The sequence below is a fragment of the Cyprinus carpio genome, chromosome A15, assembly GCF_018340385.1.
Source record: "Cyprinus carpio isolate SPL01 chromosome A15, ASM1834038v1, whole genome shotgun sequence".
Lineage (NCBI taxonomy): Eukaryota > Metazoa > Chordata > Actinopteri > Cypriniformes > Cyprinidae > Cyprinus > Cyprinus carpio.
In genome coordinates this window covers 3,654,275-3,677,559 of record NC_056586.1, presented here as the reverse complement: position 1 = coordinate 3,677,559, position 23,285 = coordinate 3,654,275, and the positions used below count along the sequence as shown (strand labels likewise).

At 35.5% G+C, this 23,285-nt stretch overlaps 1 protein-coding gene across 1 annotated transcript; it reads left to right on the top strand.

Annotated features, from left to right (window-relative positions):
* Window positions 1-508: 508 nt before the first annotated feature.
* LOC109103033 (serine/threonine-protein phosphatase 5) lies at window positions 509-21,915 on the top strand. Its single transcript, XM_042770721.1, is given in 16 exon segments — window positions 509-631; window positions 633-690; window positions 4,517-4,758; window positions 6,991-7,138; window positions 7,605-7,624; window positions 7,626-7,652; window positions 7,654-7,728; window positions 9,910-9,975; window positions 10,128-10,226; window positions 10,509-10,620; window positions 10,709-10,851; window positions 10,961-11,048; window positions 16,059-16,099; window positions 16,179-16,357; window positions 18,895-18,976; window positions 20,501-21,915. Coding segments are annotated over 16 exon segments (1,566 nt in total). The 3' UTR covers window positions 20,564-21,915.
* The last annotated feature ends 1,370 nt before the right edge of the window (window positions 21,916-23,285 follow it).

Genomic DNA, 23,285 nt, shown 5'->3' with positions numbered 1-23,285 from the left:
AATATAGTAAAACATCACAGAATAGAACTAAAAACTTGCTAAAATGTCCTAAAACAATCAAAAACAACAATAATACCTATAATACAATAAACAGATGCATCATATACCATAACACCCTATTAGAAAATATAATATAATAATAAGAAGAAGCACGAGATTTCATAAAAACATGTGCAAAGCTGTAAAATAGCGCGGTTACGCCCCCTACAGGCGAAAACAAAACATTACACATCGTCCAGATAGCAAACCAAATATCATCTTTTGATTCTTTTCTGAGATTCAGCGACAAGTTTTAATTTCTGTGTCGTACACTTTTAATTGACTCATTTAACCACGATATCCTCTTTTCTAATGTATACTCCATTGATTTATTTTGAATGGATTTTAAATGCATGTTGACAGCGGAAATAAAGTTATTCTCAACATTTTGCAATAACCCGCACACGTTCATGTTATATAAACACAGATAAACCGGTTATAGTTGTTGTAATGAGAAATCGGTGTTGGGATGCTCTGGACTCTTCTAGAGGTCCGGCGAATCGCGCTTCACGACCCTCTCGCGGGTGTTTGCGACAGCTCTCCGCGTACACACGGCAGCGCGACGGAATACGGCAGTGTGAAGATGGCGGAAAGAAGAGCGGAATGCCAGTGCAGAGAAACTCAAGGAGAAAGCGAATAACTACTTTAAAGGTAAGAGCTCGTCAGACATGTGCTGTGAATAAGAGAGTGTCTAGATATGGACTGGACCGTGCTGCGGTGGATGCGTCGGTCGCGCGGTGAGCACTGATGAGTGTTGTGAGAGAGATGAGCAGCACACGCTGAATCAGACTCGACTCCTCGTCATCTGTTTTACTCTCTGCTCACATCAGACTCATGTGATTAGGAATCTTACTGGCGTCGGATCTGTCACTCATTCACGGATTCAGTTCATCTGCATTCATGACGTTTCTATTATTTGTCTTCTGCGTATTTCCGAAGAACCTTAAACATTAGTGTAACTATGGGACGTTTTAAGCATCTAAAATAAATAAATAAATTAAATAACTACATGACTCGGTGCAGTAAATGTGTCTTTTGGACACTGTGACTGAAATGAGAGAATGCAGTACCAAATGTAGTGCTATTATTATTATTATTATTATTATTATTTTTAAGTGTATCTAGAACTAACAAGATCCCTCTCGTTTTGAAAGTGCATTAATATTTAAGCTCTGTTGGGTTTGACTTTTTTATATATTTTGGGTTACGGAGACCCCGATGCATCTTTGTAAAAAATAATAACAATATTTGTATATTTTTAATGTAACACTGTTTTGCTTGTTATTAATCAGTAATATTAATAATTAATATTCATATGATTTAATTACTATTAAATAATTTAATTATTTTCATATGTTCAGTTCCTCTGAAATCATCACTACGCATTTATATATATATATGCAAAGTGGTTTCTAGGATGTTCCCTGGAGTATTTTAGGTTGGGTAAGTCAGGGATATTATAGTTCACTGAAAGTAAAACTGAAACTACAAATAAAAATACACACATATTTTTAATAGTTGTTTAATAGCATCTTTTTTATGACTGAGTGCGAGTATCAGTGATACAAATACTACTGATTTCTCTGGGAAATAGTTTTTTCCCCCCTTCTAATATTTAACTATGACTAGCCATTCAACATTACAGTATAATTAAGAGCTATCAATTTTAACATTTATTAGATTTTTTTTTTTTAAAAAAAGAACAATTTCTAATTTAAGTGAGCTACCTGTGCCCTTCAGCAAGTAGGACATATACAGAAATCGAATAAAATAAAATGAAGCCTCGTTTCCACCGCTGGAACTTTACCCAGGAACTAGGGACTTTGGGCTGGTACTCGGTGTGTTTCCACTGCAGGAACCAGGAACTAAATAAAGTTCCGGGTAGAAAAAAGCACCTCAGAAAGTCCCTGCTCACAAGGTAGTACTTTTTCAAAGTTCCGGAACTTTCGGGGGCGGGACTTGAGCGCTAAACATGCTGATTGGTTGAGTTCACGCAGCATTGTGATTTCAACCACCATTTATTTGGATCATTTTTAAAATATTACTGTTATTGTGTCATGAAATGTAGTTTTAAAAGTATTTCAGGCGAGAATGTAGTTGTTTAAAACTCAAATATGTGGTTTATTTATAAAGACAGCGCCTATTTAAAAATGTATTTGCCGATTTTGGAGACGATCAGCTCCACACGATCAGCGGGAGCTCAGATCTCATGTATCCGCGGAGAGCAGCTTCACCTCGGCTAGTCCTTCTGATATGTGCCGCTGGCTCTGATGTCTCTTTAGTGGTTATACATAAAATATGATTCATTTTGGGTAAATCTAACAGGTAATCTTTGGTCTTTATTCAATTTATCTATATGTTAAAATGAAAATAAAAAGAGGCAATTGATATAATATTTTGTTTCATTGTAATGTAGGCTGTATATATACACATTTCCCTGAACTAAGTGCATTTCTGCGGCTATTATTATTGTTTAAATGAAAACGAAAGAAGGCATGGTGTTTGATATTCTATTTCGTCTTATTGTAAATATACAGTGAGGAAAATTGCAGTAGCCAAGGCGAGCTGACTGATGTTATCAAAGTACGCTGCTGTTTGCAGAATTACTGGACTTGCGTTGCCCCGTCCGCAGGAGATCAAACTCCAGAGTCGAACTCGCAAAGTCCGAACAACCGAAGATGCAAGTCTGAAATTTGCGTACTCTGTATTGAGAAACACGCGCAGGTTTACATCACTAGACCATTTGTGTAATCTTCACGGTACTTTAGACTGCGGTGGAAATACAGAAAGCAACAGGTCTGGGGGAAAAAAAGTTCCTAGTACAATTGTTCCGGGTAATTTCGGTGGAAACTAAAGCTACAAAAGTTATTGATTTCCTCTCTTTTCTTTTGTTCTTTGATGAACGGACATCACCGGTTATTTTGGGTGCTTTAAGAGCTGCCGCTGCAGAACATGACGCAGATCTGACACGCATCATACTTTCTCACAACTCTTTACCTTTTCTGACCCACTTCTTTCTTTAAGTCTCTGCTAATGCGCTGATGAGTTGAATTGAGTGAGTTAGATGAGTGAGACAGCGCTGCTGCTACAGGACAGTTTGGAAAACCACTGCATTTCAGAGACATGTTCTTAAATGTGACTCGTAACAAATACTTACATGCACAGCCACAGTTTTAAGGCAGATTTAAATCGGCTTTTTGGTAACTTCAAGACAACTTATGACATAACTACGACATTGCATGCTCATCATTAAAGGGTTACTCCACCCCCAAATTAACATTTTGTCATTAATCACTTACCCCCATTTCGTTCCAAACCCGTCAAAGCTTCAGAACACAATTTAAGATATTTTGGATGAAAACCGGGAGGCTTGTGACTGTCTCATAGACATAGGTCCAGGAAAGTATGAAAAGCATCGTCAGAATACTCCATCTGCCATCAGTGATTCAACCATAACATTATGAAGCGACGAGAATACTTTTTGTACAAGAAGAAAACAAAAATAACGACTTTATTCACAAGTCGTCTCCTCTGTGTCTCTCCAAATCAGCGTAGCACCATTTTGGAAAACACCTGCTGAACGCAAACTGCGTACGCTCTTCTGTGTCAGCCGCGACACAAGGATGCGCTGTTTTCTTTCTAAGTGATTAATGACAAAAGGTTCATTTTGGTGTGGAGTATCCCTTTAATATGAAATCATATACAGCGCATGCCGCCACACTTGTGCGTGCAATTTAAAGAGCACAGTATAATGGCTGACAGGAGACAACCCACCGAAAAGTGTTTTTTACTGGTCTTTTCTGCACTTGTTTGATTAGTTTTGCTGCTGGTGCAGAGGTGAAGTTTTGGAGTGTCTCCTGTTTGATATGCTCGTAAAGACGTTCTGCGTCTAAAGAAACGCTATTGATGTCAAGAAAAAAGATACCGAAGCAGCTCCACCCCTGCGTTAATTGTGTTAAATATTTGTAACTCATTAAACTGAAAAAAATAATAATAATCGTAATAATAATTTTAACAGCGCTAGTACATATATAATAAAATACAAAATTTTCTAAAACAAAATGACTAAAACTTCACCTACCATTTAAAATGAAAACATAGAATATAAAAATACAGACTGATTTAAAATATGAATAAAGCTATATCTCGATACTAAAATAACACTGGGGTAAGATATGCTAAGATGTAATCACCTTACTAATTACTTTTGGGTTTTTAATCACATTACTAGTCATAGAAAAAGTAATAATTTCTAATTACTGTCTTAAAAACACAGATTTTCACTTTCTCCATTTTCCTCTTAAAACTTTCATTGCGATTGTTTGAGGAGTCTCTAATATGATCAAAATGTGACAGTAACATTCTAGTCCGATACAGTTCAATATTTTGCTCATGTCTAGTAGGCACTTATTTGACAGTGTTGACTCTCTTCAAAAGTGGCACAGACCCAATGCTCTGTGACGTACTCTGATTTCAGATAAAGACTATGAGAACGCCATCAAGTATTACACGGAAGCACTGGAGCTGAACCCGAGCAATGCCATCTACTACAGTAACAGGAGTCTGGCGTACCTGCGCACCGAGTGCTACGGCTATGCGCTGGGGGACGCCACCAGGGCCCTGGAGCTGGACAAGAACTACATTAAGGGCTACTATCGGCGAGCCACCTCCAACATGGCCCTGGGCAAGTTTAAAGCAGCACTCAAAGATTACGAAACGGTGAGACTCGGTATTTTCTCATCACTCTAATATAGTGTTTTTAGATAAATATACAGTTGTGGCCAAAAATATCGGCACCCTTGGTAAATATGATCAAAGAAGACTGTGAAAATTAATCTGTATTGTTAATCCTTTTGAACTTTTATTTAAAAAATTCTCAAAAAATCTAACCTTTCATTGGATAATAAGAATTTAAAATGGGGGGAAATATCATTATGAAATAAATGTTTTTCTCTAATACACATTGGCAACAGTTAACGTCACCCTTTTATTCAATACTTTTTGAAACCTTTATTTGCCAGTTTAACAGCTCTAAATGTTCTCCTATAATGCCTGATGAGGTTAGAGAACACCTGACAAGAGATCAGAGACCATTCCTTCATCCAGAATCACTTCAGACCCTTTAGATTCTCAGCTTCTTCTCTTCAGTTCACTCCTCTCAGTTTCAGTAGGGTTCAGGTCAGAGGACTGGAATGGCTATAGCAGAAGCTTGGTTTTGAGCTCAGTGACTCATTTCTGTGTTGTTTTTGACATTTGTGTTTGGATTATTGTACGGTTGGAAGATCCAAACATGGTCCATTATAAGATTTCTAACAGAGTCAGTCACTTACTGATTTTTTTATCTGTTGGTATTTGATAGAATCCATGATGCCATGTGTCTAAACAAGATGTCCAGGACCTCCAGCAGAAATATAGACCCACAACATCAAAAATACAGCAGTATATTTCATAATACGGAGTACTTTTTGGCCCTGTGTTCACCAAACCCATCTTGAGTGTTTGCTGCTAAAAAGCTAATTTTTTTAGTTTCATCTGACCATAGAAGCCATTCCCATTTGAAGTTCCAGTCGTGTCTGATAACTGAATATGCTGGAGTTTGTTTTTGGATGAGCTATGATAAAACCCCCCCAAACAACACCAAACAACATAGGATCTATTTAACAACTTTTTTACAATTTAATTTTTTCTTTAAAGTTTTTGACCCCGAGACTATTCTCTGCAATTCTCCAGCTGTGGTCCTTGGAGAGTCTTTAGCTACTCAAACTCTCCTCCTCACTGTGCATTAGGACGATATAGAGACACATCCTCTTCCAGACAGTTTTGTAACATTTTCTGTTGGTTGTAAATTCTTAATTATTGCCCTGATGGTGGAAATGGTAATTTTCACTGGCTCTAGCTCTTTTCTTAAAGCCACTTCACTAATTTGTGAAGCTCAATTATCTATTGCTGCCACTTCAGAAATATATTCTTTGGTTTTTCTCATTGTGATGGATTTGGGCTTTGTTTTCCCTCCAATTTATATTTCTGTGAAACAGGAAGCCATGGTTGGATAATTTAATGTTCATAATCACCCTGGAGTGCTTAAAATTGTGAATATGTATGGGAATATATACTTCAGAGATATTTTACTCATAAGAATTTCTAGGGGTGCCAATAATTGTCCAATGTGTATTTGAGAAAACATTTATTTCATAATGATATTTATCCCCATTTTAAATTCTTATTATCCAATGAAAGGTTAGATTTTTTTGATTTTGTTAAATAAAAGATCAAAAGGATTAACAATGCAGATTAATTTTCACAGCCGCCTTTGATCATATTTACCAAGGGTGCCGATATTTTTGGCCATGAGTGTATATTATTGATGCAGAGAAATTTCTGCATTTAAAAATATTCGGCAGGAACAACAATTTCTGGTTTTCTGTTGATGCGTCAACTTGCCTAAAATATTGTTTGTAGTGCACCTGCCATCCAATAATCACAGTAAGTCAGGTGCTTTGTTACTTTTAATATGAAGTCTCAGCTTTCACATTTCAGTTTTATCACAAAGTACAAACGATACATGTGGGTTTGACACTTTTTATCGTGGCATGACGGATCGCTTTTAGCAGATTCCATTCAAGCAACACATAAACAGGTTATCTCTTCTAGTTACAGCACGTGATAAACATGAAGTTATGTTGAAAGAAACAGTACATCTTACATCATGCAGTCACTCAGTCAGTATTTCAACCACAGAAAGACATCAGTGAAACAACTTATTAACAATGTCACATTTACCTATATATGCACTATATTACATATTCATTATACGTTGACTTAATCTGTTGTCTTCATAATTTAATGTGTGTTTGAATAAATCTGTTTAAAACATTCATCTCAGCACACAAACTTGACTTGATTTTGTTTTTGTAAAAGTTTTTTGTGCTGTCGTCGTTTCATTGCTGACAGGTAGTTAGAGTTCGTCCCAATGACAAAGATGCCAAGATGAAGTACCAGGAGTGCAATAAGATTGTCAAACAGAAGGCCTTTGAACGGGCCATCGCCAGCGACGAGCTCAAGAGATCAGTAGTCGACTCCTTAGACATCGAGAACATGAGTAAGTGCTTGGAGACAGTTACAGTTATTAAAAGTAAATAATGCCTAATTACAAGCAATCAACCCTAAACATAACTCTACGTGTTGTTATAAGTAATATCACTCAACACTTATTTCTGAAATTACTCTGTAACAAGGACACCTTCAAATGAAGTGTAAACTATTGTTTTGTTGTTGTCTTATTTCCCATTTACCCATATTGCTCAAAGCATTTCAGAAAAATGCTGATGTTATTTTAATGGAAAAAATTATTTCATTGTAGTAATAAGGTGGCCTAACAAAAATGCTAATTATAGAAGTGTGTGGTACTGAGAAATAAATTGATTACATTAGGTCTTTTCATTGACCTGTTGCGAAAATGACTGTAAAATTATTTGCAGTTGAAAAATAGTTCAGAATATAAATTATTAATGTTTTTTAATGATTTAGAGATACTATGATCTTCTTTTTAAATTCTCTCCCACCAGCCATCGAGGATGACTATGCTGGGACCTAAACTTGAAGATGGGAAGGTTTACACTGAAGTTCATGAAAGACTTGATGGCCTGGTTCAAAGACCAGAAGAAACTGCACAGAAAGTGTGCTTACCAGGTGAATGCTCTTCTCACACACACACACACACACACACACACACACACACACACACACACACACACACACACACACACACACACACACACACACACACACACAGAGATCTTGTTGTGATGGGGGATATATCGATCCTATCAAATTAACCTGTAGAAATGCATTCGCATTACGCTCACGCGATGTTGTAGTGCTGCACACTTGCACTTTTAAGCCTTGTGGTTTAAAAACAAGTGCTAAAAGTTTTGAAACAGAACACAGATTGATGCTCATACGTGGTCTGTTAGATGGCTTGTGTGCACAGTTGAAGTGCGCACATATGAAGTCGCAGGTTGCACAGTGCCTGAGTACTGAATTGATTTCTTCTTTGTGGTTTATTATGTTTAAATTGTCAAATGCTCACAAAATTTGTCAAAATGCCCATCTGGGTGAATATATAAACACAGTCAGCTTTGTCTTAAATGAATGTAAACAGTTGGGTAAAAATAGAAAGTGCCTAAATATATTAGATCCATGCATTAGCTCTTAAAGTGACAGCAGCCCAATAAACCCACTTCCATCTCTGACCTTAATGTTAATCAGACTACAAAAGACAAAAAAAAAAAAAAAACATACTCTGCTCTGAGTAACTTTTGAAGCTCTAATAAAAATCTATGTAGATTTTTACTCATACAGTGAATTAATTTTTTTTTATTATTTGAGTATTCAGTTTCTGTAGTATTTCTTTTTTCTAAAAGATAGACCTATCTAAAAATAAAATAAAACAAAAAATAACACATCAAGCACAGTTGTTTAATTTAAACATGTTGGTTACACCATAATGACTTGGTGGACAAAAGGTTTTCAGAATGTGATGCTATTTGTAAAAAATCCTAAATGGAGTTTTCTTATAGCACTTTGCATAAAAAGATAACTCCGTTTTTAACAATTCTCAGAAATCATGTTTTTAAATTGTGCATTCCAAATAATCTCAATCAAACTGCAGTTGGATTAGGGATGTTCATTTAGGTTATTTTCCCTAACTGACAACCGACGCTCGTTAACCGATTATTAACCGTCAAGGACAAGATTATTTTAAATTAGAATTGAATTAAATTAAAAAGGATAGCCCAGTGTCTGTAACCCGTTAAAAATACTAACATTTGTTTCCAGAGAATTAATTTTAAATGCCAAAAAGCAGCAAACAACAGAACATGAGGATTCACATGATCATCATATTACATCACGCACCTGCAGCGCTTCTGCGAGCGGAGAAAAACATAATAAAGCTTGGCTATATAACAAATAAATAGGCCTATACAAGAAATATATCTTTACACAAATAATAAATTAAGATAATTAAAGAAAAACTGTGCAACAAGTAGCCTAGAATGAGGAGTTTCAGTTCATTTTTATGCTGCATGAAAGGAAACCAGACGGCAGAAAGTGCCTTCCTATTTTTCTTTAGGTTTATATTACAAAAGCACAAAGATTTTTTTTTTTTTTTTTTGCAAATGTACACAAATAAAGGCAAACCTTTTACAATTCCAATTATCTTTATGACTAAAGGGAGTAGCTGCTTCCACTGTTAGAATGGAAAATTTCAAGTGACTGCGCTGGCGCCGCATGCGCGGACACAGTTAAGCATTGCTACCTTGACAATGTAGTCTGTTCATTATCATAATAAAATAGTCAAACATATGGAAAAAAACACACTGCTCAGTTGTTTATACGCGTAGCATATTTTAACCATGCAGCAAACCTTTTTAAATATTTTGATAAATGGCTGAAAATAAATAAATGACATTTTAAACCTTTTAACTGATTGTATTAAACGATCAAAATTCTTAATGGTTGGTTAACGGTTAACCGGTTAAAATTAACATCCCTAAGTTGGATTATTTTGACTAGGTTAAAAAAAAACTAAAAAAAAAAAAAAAACAGCTAAATAACTCATTATAAAACATGATAACATAATAAAAAACATTATTTCCCCTGTTGGTCCTTATCCTTATCATGACCACAAAATGAAACTGATAGAAAGAAGATCAATTTTAAATTTAAATAAGTTTGTCAGAGAAGATGGGTGTCCAAGTTACTGTCTTAATGGATTGCATTTTTAATGTATTTTTGAATAAATCAATAGATCCTACAAAACAGTCTTGTCACTGACTCATGGTCATAATCAGCATGACTGTCTTTCAGATGCTGGTTCAAGTTAAAGAAGTTTTATCCAAGCTTCCGAGTCTTGTTGAAATTTCATTAAAAGAGGTAAGAGAACAGTTTACACAGTCTTCAGTCACTGAAACAAAATGGAATTCTCTTTCAGTCTTTTTTGTTGTTTTGTCTTTGTCCATATAGTAATTTCCTTTAATGATGAAATGATAATGCTGTTCTCACTTTTCATTTCTCTTGTTGTTTAGACAGAGGAAATAACTATTTGTGGAGACACACATGGCCAGTACTATGATCTCCTAAATATCTTTGAGCTGAACGGTTTACCCTCTATAACTAATCCTTACGTATCCTTTCCTTTCGGGTTTGTAATGTTGTCATACCTGTTCTCTTGAGTATGTAATTGAATATGTTTAACTGTATAATATTATACTTCTGGTTAGATGCTAACTGCATTGCATTGGCTGTGTACTTGTACTCTGCACAGTGACAATAAAGTTGAATATAATTTAATCTAATCTAATTATAATAACTATTTAAACCATCACCTTAGTCTAAGTAAGTCCTTAGTCCCCCCCCCCCCCCCCTCACTGAGATCCAGTGAATTAGTCTTGACTTCAGGCTCTCAGCTGTTTAATGGTGACTTTGTGGACCGCGGCTCTGTCTCTGTAGAAGTCATTCTCACGCTCACGCTGTTTGGCTTCAAGCTGCTGTATCCAGAACACTTCCACCTGCTTAGAGGTGAGGACACATCAGCGTTTCTTAGTCCAGATTCCCAAAAATGCTTGTGTGTGATGGATAAATCGTTTGAAACGTCTGTTCTGTGAAGGGAACCATGAGACGGATAACATGAATCAGATGTACGGCTTCGAGGGTGAGGTGAAAGCGAAGTACACCGCTCAGATGTTCCAGCTCTTCAGTGAAGTCTTCCAGTGGCTTCCTCTCGCCCAGTGCATCAATAGCAAAGTGCTGGTATGACAGGAGGCCGCTCATCAGATTCAGCACATTCTGCTGTCACATTTACACTACTCTGAAGTTTTTTCTTTCTTTGAATTTGAATGTGGGATGAATTGTGTTTCAGGTGATGCATGGAGGACTGTTTAGTGAGGATGGTGTGACCTTAGAAGACATTAGAAAGATAGACAGGAATAGACAGCCTCCAGACTCTGGTAAGACGTGTCCAATATCGCAACATCATTTTGTTAAATCTTATGTGGTCCTGCGTAGGCTGTGTGATATGACCAAAAAAATCTTGAATTTTAATTTTTATGTTGTTTGATAACAATTTAGATTATAATTTTTTTTCTTAAAGGGCTCATATGATGCTGCTAAAAAGAACATTATTTTGTGTATTTGGTGTAATGAAATGTGCTTATGCGATTTAAGGTTCAAAAAACACATTATTTTCCATATAATGTACATTATTGTTTCTCCTCTATGCCCCGCCTTCTGAAACACGTTTTTACAGAGCTCAAAGGTCTGAAAAGCGAGGTGTGCTATGATTGGCCAGCTATTCAGTGCGTTGTGATTGGCCGAATGCCTCAAGTGTGTGACGGAAATGTTACACCTCTTAACATACTGTGATGCTGTCTCCCAGCAGCACGAGACTCAGTCCAGCTGCTCTGCTCATGCACATCCCATCATCGGTTCTCACTGTTAGGATAACTGGATACCCCTCCACCTTCAATACCATGACTTAGGTGCCCTTGAGCAAGGCATCGAACCCCCGAACTGCTCCCCGGGCGCCGCAGCATAAAATGGCTGCCCACTGCTCCGGGTGTGTGTGTTCACAGTGTGTGTGTGTGTTCACTGCTCTGTGTGTGTGCACTTCGGATGGGTTAAATGCAGAGCACGAATTCTGAGTATGGGTCACCATACTTGGCTGAATTACAAACCAATTTCAATTAAAGGGATAGTTCCTTTCACTTTCAATGTACTGTTAGGATAACTGGATAACTCAGGATATTGGTTAATTTCGCATCACAGGGAGTGTAAGGCACGTTTATAAACTGAATAATTTAAGTAATTTGTGGATTATGCGTACTGGAGACGTGTTTCAAACGATTCAGTTTGATTTGGTGAACTGGTTTGACCTCTTCACTAATAAGATCCGGTTAAATAGAAAGATTTGTTTGCGATCCGGACATCACTAGACGAGACAAAACAAATAAAACCCATTACAAACGAGGCATTTGTTGCATCCAGTGGGGACATAGTTACTGATTGTAATGACTTATACTGTGTATTTATGCATTGTGTTGCGTTGCGTATCACGCTGCGTAAACATAAAACCATGTCTACACTTGTGATCTGAGAAACAACAAACAACAACTCTACTCTACACTGCTCAAAACTCACGTTTGAATCATCATTGGCAAATTCTTTAAATATAAAAAACGTACTTACAGGCTGTGAGTCAGAATCGCCAGACTGTCCTTGCAATGTTTGAACTGCTCAACTTTATAGAAACAGCCGTTGTACCACAGACACATTGTAAGCTACTGGTTCAGGAAACAGTCCGCATCCTCCACAAAATGCGCTGCACACATCTGAATATTTGGGTTGAACTGTTCTGGAACATTGTTGTAAATACAACTTAACCACTGATTTCTAGTTGTGTCCTCTTTTGGAAGAACAAACAAAGTAGTTTCGCTTTCACAATGAAACACACAGCAACTCCACAACATGGCAGCGGCAGCCACAGAGAAAATAAAAGTTACACCTTCTTTCTTTGCGTGAATATTTGGGCGGTGTTATGCAAATCTTCCCACATCGTGACATAGACATGTGGGGGCGTGTTAGAACGAGCCGTTTTAGGTAGGCTTGGTTGACCCTTAACTTTTATAAAGAATATCTCTTTGGATTTGAGACTTTAGTCTTTGCAACTTTACAGATCTTCTTTATGCACCAAGAGCTTGTAACACTCCAAAGAGAAAGGAAAAATTAAAATAGCATCATATGACCCCTTTAACTAGTCAAAAAATATAACTACAAATAAAAAACAAACATTTTTTTTCACCACAACATGATTCAGGTAACATTCTCCGTATTAAAACAAAACCGTCTGGTTAAAGAAGGTTTTATTCCAAGTGCATGACATATGAAGCGATCAATGTGATGTAAATGCAAAACAAATTCACTTATTAAATATGAAGGCAAATACTATGTAAACTTGTATTAAACATGTCCTGTATGTTTAGAATTAATATAAATGAAGAAAAATACTAAACGATTCTTAGCCAAAATGTAAACATTTGATTTTATTCATTTAATTATATTTTTTTTTTAGATCAACTCAAAAAGTCAAGGCAATTCAAATTCCAAATGACTAAAAGTATAAAACCAGTAATAGGGGTATGTGATATATAACGACTATATATATTGATGATGTGGGAGTTGACGTTATCGAGTATATCGTAAAAAAAACACACACCCAGCATGTGCACGCATACACTATGAGATGTAGGTTACACATCTGCACAAGTTCACACTTTCACTGTGATTTAGTCTGTACAAATGCTTTATTTGTTTGTTTTTTTGTAATTATATCATCAGATATAGTTAATATCACACAAAGAGTGATGTTTTTCTCCAAATATCAGCATGATTGCAAATGTGATATTGATTTGATGAACAGTTCAATACACAAGAAGTTAATATTAAGTGACTTACATTTTACACACAACAGTTCTTGTTTTTGCTGTATTTCGACAATGAAAATCATTCCAAAGGAAGACACAGACACAGTTACTGAATCAATCAGCTGTTTAAATGAATGGCTTGAATGAATGACTCAGTGACTCACTCATGCAGTGATTTGCTGCCAACTGTTGGGTATTTCAGGTTTATATTTAAAGTATATTTTCCCATTTTTCCCTACAATTATTTCAAATAACAGTAGCCTATTCAACGTTAAAAAAAAAAAAAAAAAAAAAAACCTTGTTTATGTGTTTGTAAAAAAAAAAAAAGATATATATATATAATGGTAAAAATGCCCATAAAAGGTAAAACTCAATTTAAACTTACTCAAAAAATTAATTTCTGTTATCGGCAACATTCCAGAAAATGTGCTTGCGTTTCACATCTTTTACAGCGTCTCACTCTTCAAAGTGCGTTCTAAAACACATCAATCGAGTTAAAAGAAGTTCAACTCGCATCTCACAACCTTGCATTTTTATCATTAGAGCATTAGTGATGAACACCTGCTGTTAACAAACAGAATTACTGAAGAAAAGAGAAACACAAGAACTACTACTGACTTCAGACACAGCCTTAGATAAAATAAACTGAAATAAAATACATTAAATCTCTCAAGATCTGATTAAACAACCCCACAAACAGCATCACCAGCTCCACTTATTAATAACCAGACTGACTTTAATTCTGACAGACGTCTACAGAAGATCTGATTGAGAATTAACTAAGGTTTAGATTGTTGATTTTATGTTTTCATTTAAAGTAACCATGTTAGAGATCAGTGTTTGCTTTAGTTGGGCTCTTGACCCTTGATTTCTGTCTTAGTTTCTTCTTTGGCTGTTGTAACCATGTGTTTCTAAAACATATTTGATGTAACTCAAAAGCCCAGGAAACATATCATCAGGTGTTTTGTACACACACACACACACACACACACACACACACACACACACACACACACACACACACACACACACACACAGAGACACAGACACACACACACACACTCTCTTAGAAACTGCTTTTATCAAAAGCAACTTACAGTACCTTCAGGCTAAAATTTTTTTTAATCTAACCTGTACCTAGATGTTAGTTGTTATACTGTATATTGGTGATGATAATCATTGATTATTGAACTGTTTGGAGTCTAATCTCTGATGAAATAGGTGTTGTGTAATTAGTTGGATTGATTACAGTGAAAGTGATTCTAAGAGCCAGTGGTTTTGTGATAATCAGTTAATATAAAGAACTTTCCAAACAGTTTGGTTTTCTGTGGTGTCACTTAGTCACACACAGACATCAATAATCAGCATATGAACCTCAACAATGGTGACCATAAAAAAAACAATGCAGCAGAGCATGCTGGGAGCCATGGATGAGTTTTGTACTACAATAGTACCCAGCATGCATTGCAGCATGTCTTCTCATTTTTTTTTTTCGTCACCATTGTTGAGGTTCATATCCTGATTATTGATGTCTGTGTGTGACTAATTGCTGTCATAGGAGAATGATGTATGTGCACAAAGTGTTTGGAAAGTCCTTTATATTAACTGATTATAACAGAATCAACAGCTCCATAAATGACTATCATCATAACCAACAAAATCTAATTATACAACACCCATTTAGTCAAATTTTGGACTCTGAACAGCTCCATAATTTATGATTATCATCACCAATATGCTGTATAACAACCAATACCTGATCATATTTTCTCTGGGTTTTTTGAGTTATAACAAACATGTTTCAAAAACAAATGGTTACAACAGCCAAAGAAAAAAATAATCTAAGACAGAAGTCAAGGGTCAAGAGCCCAACTAAAGCAAACACTGATCTCTAACATGGTTACTTCAAATGAAACAATAAATCAACATCTAAACCTTAGTTAATTCTCAATCAGATCTTCTGTAGACGTCTGACAGAAATAAAGTCAGTCTGGTTATTAATAAGTGGAGCTGGTGATGCTGTTTGTTAACAGCAGCTGTTCATCACTAATGCTCAATCAGCACTTAGTTAATCACTTAATTACTTAATTGCAAAGTTTTAAAACTTACACGGTTTAAATCAAGGCAATCTGTTTACTCAAACGGTTTAAGTTAAGTTACTTGTCAGGTTTTACAGTGCACTCAGAACTAGCGATAATTTGTTCTGTTAGGCTGAGTGTGTCACACGCCGTCATGCGATCGGATAATTTTTTTCTCTTAACTGTTAACATTGGCTTATTGTTATTGTGTCTAATCATACAGTTTACTAATATTTTATACAAAACCATGATTCCTTGATTTAAAAAATAAAAAATAAAAAAAAATTGTTGCAAAACAATACATTCAAATTAACCGATAAAATTGTCCAGCCCTAATGGATTCTACGGAGGAACACTGTTCAATTTTAATAAGAGAGTCTCAAGAACTGAAGTGTTGCAGGGCCAAGCTCTTTTCATTGGAAAATGAAAACTCGTTATAATTTGTAACTGTCTTGCGCAGGTCCGATGTGTGATCTCCTGTGGTCAGATCCTCAGCCACAGGTCAGTTCTGTTCCCCTCCTTCAGCTAAGCCAAGGTTTTCGGTCACAGCTGTGTTTGACTGATGTGTGTTCTCCTCCAGGACGGACGGTCCGTCAGCAAGCGGGGTGTGAGCTGTCAGTTTGGGCCTGACGTTACAGAGCACTTCCTGGAACAGAACAAGCTGCAGTACATAGTGCGCAGTCATGAGGTGAAAGCCGAGGGTTACGAGGTCACTCACTCAGGGAAGTGCATCACCGTGTTCTCAGCGCCAAACTACTGGTACGGAAACCTCTCTCTGTCCTCAGTAGTGCATAATGTGATTTACACAAACGGGACATGTTAAAATCAAGCAAGGGTCATAAAAACATCTGGGTCAATGTCATGTCAAGAACATGTCCTGGGGCCAGTTGCATAAAAGTTTAGTCATCTATTTTTATTTTATTTTTTTAAGACTGGTAATTTGTTTAGTTAGTTGTTAAGTTAGATTAGAATCCAGAAAATAAGACTGATTAGCACTTGGCTAACTGTTAGTTGGTCAGACTAGTTCTTAAGCCACTGTCCTAACATAGAGAAGTTTATGCAACTGGCCCCTGGCCATATTTTACCCCAAAATAAGAATTATATTCTGCATAAAGAAAATTAAGCCTGACTGATTACCGCTGCATTAAGCCTGACTAAGCCTGATTACTGCTGCACCGTACCATTATGTAAATGATTATATAATGGCGATCAGCGTAATTTTGCTCCACTTTATGTGGATCACTAAAACAGAGATGGCTAGAATTGCAGAATTGAAGATTGTGGTTCAAACATCAGCAGATGTAATGTGCCACATTTTGTCAATATTACAATATAAAGCCAAAGACTTCATTTGGAGAGAGTGAAGAGTCAGCACTCATTACATTAGACATCAGTCTCATGCATATTGAGTTATGGAAAGCATAATTTTTATGCATTTTTATAAATCATTTAGTGCTGTCAAATGATTAATCGCATCCAAAATAAGTGTTTGTTTACATAATGTATGTGTGTACTGTGTATATTTATTATGTATATATAAATACACACATATGCATGTATTTAAGATTTTTTTTTGTTGATATATATAATATTTATATTTATATATAACATAAATTTTATATATATATATATATATATATATATATATATATACACTCACACGCACACACACACACACGTAAGTATATATACACAGTACACACACATATATTATGTAAACACTTTTATTTTGGATGTAATTCATCGTTTGACAGCACTAAAAGAATTACAATCTTATTGAAAACAAACTTAGTGTTAGAACATGTTTGGGTGAAGTCAGAATGAAATGTCTGAACTAGAGCTGCACGATTCTCGATAAATTGAGAATCACAATTTTTATTTATTTTTTTTGTCTCAAATAGAGATTCTCCCACGATTCCGAACTAATCAAAATAATGTGTGGCAAATTATTATTACTGCAGTCTGTTTAAAAGTTTTTAATTAATTTGAATAAATTATTAAACATTTTAATATACACTAACAGTCAAAAGGTTTTGAACAGTTAGATTTTTAATGTTTTCTAAAAAATTCTATTCTGCTCACAAAGCCTGCATTTATTTGATACAAAATAAAGCAAAAGCAGTAATACTGTGAAACATTTTTACTATTTAAAATAACTACTTTCTATTTGAATATATTTTAAAATGTAATTTATTGCTGTGATCAAAGTTGTGTTTTCAGTATCATTACTCCAGTCTTCAGTGTCACATGATCTTCAGAAATCATTCTAATATGCTGACTTGCTGTTCAAGAAACATTTTATTATTATTATTATAATCAATATTTAAAACACTTGAGTACATTTTTTCAGGATTCTTTGATGAAATGAAAGATCAGCATTCATTTGAAATAAAAAGCTTTTGTAACATTATACACTCTACCATTCAAAAGCTTGGAGTCAGTATTTTTTGGGGGGGGGGGGGGTTATATAATTTATTAACTTTTATTTAGCAAGGATCCTTTAAATTTATCAAAAGTGATGATAAAGACATTTATAATTTTACAAAATATTTCTATTTCAGATTAATGTTGCTTTAAAATCAGAGGAATAAATGACATTTTAAAATACATTCAAATAGAAAGTTATTTTATATAGTAAAAATATTTCAAAATAAAACTCATTTTGGAATCAAATAAAAACTCGTTCAAAAACTTTAAAATACAAATCTAACGTTCAAAAACTTTTGACTGGTAGTGTATATGTATTTAAAATATAAAAAATGTAATACACCAATTTAATATTTAAAATTATGAAAAAGCTGTTTGAATCAATGATTCAACGACTCACTCATAAACCTACTAGATGAATCAGTGTTTTTGAATGATTCTCTTGAATAAATGATTCATTCTATTATACATTTTTAAAGTCACCCCAGTATTTCTGTGATAATATGAATGACTGTACGACGGAAATAATACTGTGTAGTTGAAAAGACTGTTTGTGAAGCTGTTTCTTAACCAAACATGGTTACTGCTCTCTGTGTGCCAACGGCAGTGCGAACGCAGATTTAAATGATCCGGTAAGATTTTGTTCTTAAGGTTTAATAGACACGGGAGAATCGTTGTCATTTAGAAATGAGATCGTGTGGTTGTCTGAATTGAGATTGCGATCTTTTAACGATTATTCGTGCAGCTCTATTCTGAACCTCTGAATAGAGACTCAGGTTCCGTCAGTTACACATTGTGGTGCTAATGATTACTTTCTGTGTGTATATTCATGACAACTTCTTTTCTGTGTGCTTCTGTTTTGTTTTAAGTGACCAGATGGGAAATAAAGGAGCTTACATTCATCTCAGGGGATCAGACCTCAAGCCAGAGTTCCACCAGTTTACAGCTGTGGTCAGTGCAGTTACATTTATACATGATTTATATTTGCATTCAGTCATTTTTACTGGTCAACCGATATATCACCAGGGCCGATATTTGGCATTTATTTATCGGCAGTATACACACATATACATTTAATTTCAGCAATTGTTATGCATGTGTTTCTACTATCCTTAAATAGTGTGATATCATAATTAGCAACTTTATATCGGCACCCTGCTCTCTAAGATATTGACATCGAACATCAAAAAAAATCAATATCGGTCGAGCACTATTCATTCTGCAGTCACTTCGCAGACATCACAAGCTTGTTGGTAGGGATGCAGCAACATTTCTTCTAGGGAAATGTCATATATATGCATTTATTGCAATCACTGTAAAATCATTTAAAGGTGCTGGATGTATGATTGACACATAGTGGTTGAACTAGGTATTGCAGTCCAAATTCAAAATATTGGAGAGGGTTTTTTTCACCTGGCCCCTCCTCCTCAGACTTAATGCACATGCAGGTTGCCAGATTAATGACACAAACAGGAACGAGCGCACTTGATGATGAATGTAATGAAATATGCTGTGTTTTTCGTCAACTGGCAACCTGGGGTGCTGAGATACAATTGGGTAAACTGGCAGTGGGTGGGTTTCACAAACCAAAACAGAGAAGGACATTCCGGCCCTGGACGCACATTTTCAAAGGAGAATAACTGACTTTAGCATTTAGCATGTTTTTCAGACAAACAAGTACCTTAACTTAGCATGTTTCTTAAATATCTTAATTCACCGTTCCACAAAATAAGGCTTTAAAAAGGTCTTAAATGAATAAAATCATAGCATTAAATGTTGCATATACTGCAAAAAATGAATCTTCCTCAGTATTTTGAGTGTTTTCCAGTACATATATCTATACATTCTTAAATCAGGAAACATTTACTGCAAAATTGAACATCTGAAGTCTTGTTTTCTGAGAAATTGAACAAAACTTATTTTTATTTATTTATTTATTTTTATTTTTAAAGAATCATAAATACCTGTAAATGGTGTATGAAAACGTATTTTCCCTTTCAGTTATGTTTTTTCCTGATTCCGCTGGTGGATATTTGTTCTTTTTAATCATAAACTTGCTTCATATTGATCAGTTTCACAGAAGACCTGCTCCGTTTTGCTTCTCAAGTAAATGTATCTTGATTTAACAGTCTTTAGACAATAAAAAAGAAGGGAATGCTAATGAATAGCCAACACTTTTTTTGCAGTGTGATCAGAAGGTACAGTTATTTCCATATTTCTATTTGTTTGGAGGAGTGCTATTGAGGTCTTAAGTTTTGTTTTTATCAAACGAATTAAAAAAAGTCATGGACATCTGTTGGAAGTTGTTTTAGCTTGTTTGTAAACTTTGAAGTGTTGCTAATACATTACCTTCAGAAACCCTGCTACTCTCATTTGTTTAACAATCCCAGAAAAGGGTCAGTTAATCACTAGTTAGCTGTGTATTTCTGTGATAAATGCAGTCTGTGAGTTGATTTTCTGCTTCCCTCTCCTCAGCCTCATCCAGATGTCAAGCCGATGGCATACGCCAACTCTCTGATGCAGCTGGGTATGATGTAGAGTTATCAGGCAGCAGCTGCTGTGGTCCGAATCCACTCTCACATTCTCCTCGTCTCTGTTTCCAACACACACTTCCTTCCTCATGTACACACACACACACGTTACTGTACTCATACCTGTAGATACATCGGGAAGAAAGCACCTTGACTTGAAAAAAGGAGCTAGGAATGTTATCCGTGCATTGATGGATGTTCTTGGATCGACCCTCCCCTCGCACTTATCATTCATGTAGAGCTGCATAGTTTGAATTGGATGTTTAGCTTCTGTGATAAACGAGCTGAATTTTACCAAAGAATGGGCAAGTGTATATGACGCATCCCAAAGTAAGAGTGTTGATGTAGAATTACAGAGCCTTGTGACCAAGTTATTATGAGGAACAGAGGCAAAAAAAATTGATCGGCGCTTTTACCCAAAGGTGTGTCTTTACATAGGGCCTTTATTTAGAAATTTTACCCCACAAACACTTCACAATCCCACATCCTATTTCATCTACTGTTGGGAGGGAGAACAGTGTGACATTTCAGTACTGTAGCAGTGAAGGTGGTTGTACACGCCATCTACCACAAAAAAAAAAAAAAACATAATAAAAGCCAAAGGAAGCTCCTCCCAGAGCGTCGGTCCTGAGGTCAGAGTTTCCGTGATAAAGGTCACAACCGTGTAACTTCAGTCGTTTTTTGGCTCTTTCCCGTCTTTCAGAATAGGGAAAAGTGCAGTATTGTGAAGCTCAATAAGTGTTTGGTGTTCTCCACTCTGTAGGCAGCTCCCACGTGTTCTTTCTCCCAACAAGCTCAACTGAAAGCACTGGAGATGCTCTTTAACCCTCAAACCTTTCACTGTCCGTCTAGCAGATCCCGAACCCTTTGTGTGGACTCGAAATAACACAGCAGAGACCTACCTTCCTCTCTTTAAGCGCACAGCAGCCATGTCCCATGCCCTTGACTTTTTAGAGAACATCAGATACACCAACGTATATAAATATGTATGTGTATATATAATATATATATATATATATAGATATATCTATATATATATATATATATATATATATATAGTATATATATATATATATACACACTGTATATTGAAATTTCTGTGTACATGTTTGGAGAAAAAAGTTGTTGTTGAATAAAAAATGCCAGTCCTATAATGTAGAATGTGTTCATACCTCTTTGTGTTCACCAGTAGCGACATCGGTCTGTATTATCAGCACTGGCTGCAGCTGATATGAAAGAACGTTTCGTTCAATCGACGAGGACTGAATGGAAAAAACATGTCCTTTTTTATGTCTCAACACTGCACAACAGGCATGGTGTCCTGGCGAAATATGTTTTGAATAAAAGTTGAAAAATGGACGAAACTAGTTTTGTGACTTTCGTGACTCTGAGAGGTTTTTATATTTTGATCTTAAAAACAACCCTGAATGTTGACATTAAGTGTAATTGTATGTGTTTTAGTGAGTTTAATGCTGTTACGTTTGATGTTCAAAAAAGTTTTTGAGGGTTTGCGGTTAGCATTGTGCTAAAGAGTATAGCTGGTGGTTAGGATGTGGGGTGCCTACATGAAATTACATTGACTCAGTGGGAAAAGATTGTGCTGCTGCCAGTTATAAATACAATTTACATGATAGTTAATTTACTTTTAACTGAAATAGCTCAAATGAAATGGTATTTTTTTTGTTGAACAGTTTCATTAGAAATAGTCATAACTTAAAGAGCTCACAACTATCTGATCAGAGAAAACACATGAAGGGGCAAGTGTAAATAGGATGTGGATTAGCATAAAGGAGGACGGATTTTGATTAAATACCCCGCACACATTTCAGAAATGTCTGGAACTGAATAAATGAGCTCTGTATTAGAACATGCCTGAATCTGCTGGACTCTCTGCCAGCAACTTAATATCTGATACAACATTTTTGTCTATAGCAAAGTGTATTAGCGGCACTCTTTCCTGACATATTGTAAACAACGGTTCATTATGTATTTTAAAGTGTGTAAAGTTTGCAAACCCACACTCCAATTGGCCAAAATCTGCAGAATCACTCTGGCTTTCGGCGACAAGCTTCAACACATAAAGATATTTAAGCATATTTCTGGCTGAAAGTCGTGTAGTGGTTGCTGCTCCAGTCTTAAAGTGATTTATGCATAGAGTCCATTCTATATCTAATTATGTATCTTACTCGGATGGATCTTCCTCTACGGGGAAAATATGACCCTACCTTTTAGTATTTAATTTTACAACATAAATTGTAATTCACTGAGTATGAGGCCATATATGCACTATAATTTTTATGTTATAAATAAAACAAAGAGTACTAGAGTACTTTTTTTAAGCAAGAAAATACTATTTTTTTTTTTTTTTTTACTTCAAAATTGCCTGAAATTACAAAAGTATTGCATGCTGTGATCATTTTTAATCATGTATATTAATGTTTAATGACAGGCGAGACATTACCTATTTCACTCAAGGATTATGATAAAAATGATTTTGAAAATGTGAACCGGAGCCATATCATATAGAGGAATATTCTAACTAAAAATAACTTTTTTTAAAAAAAAAAATTGGTTGCTAGTCTTGTGTTTTAGGCATACCATTTTTTTTTTTTTTTTTTTTTTTTTTTTGGTTTTTGTGTGTGTGTGTGTGTGTGGTGTGTATGTAGAAATATTATAAATAAATTACTTTTCATGTCTCATACTCCTAAGATATTTCACTTTGATAGTAT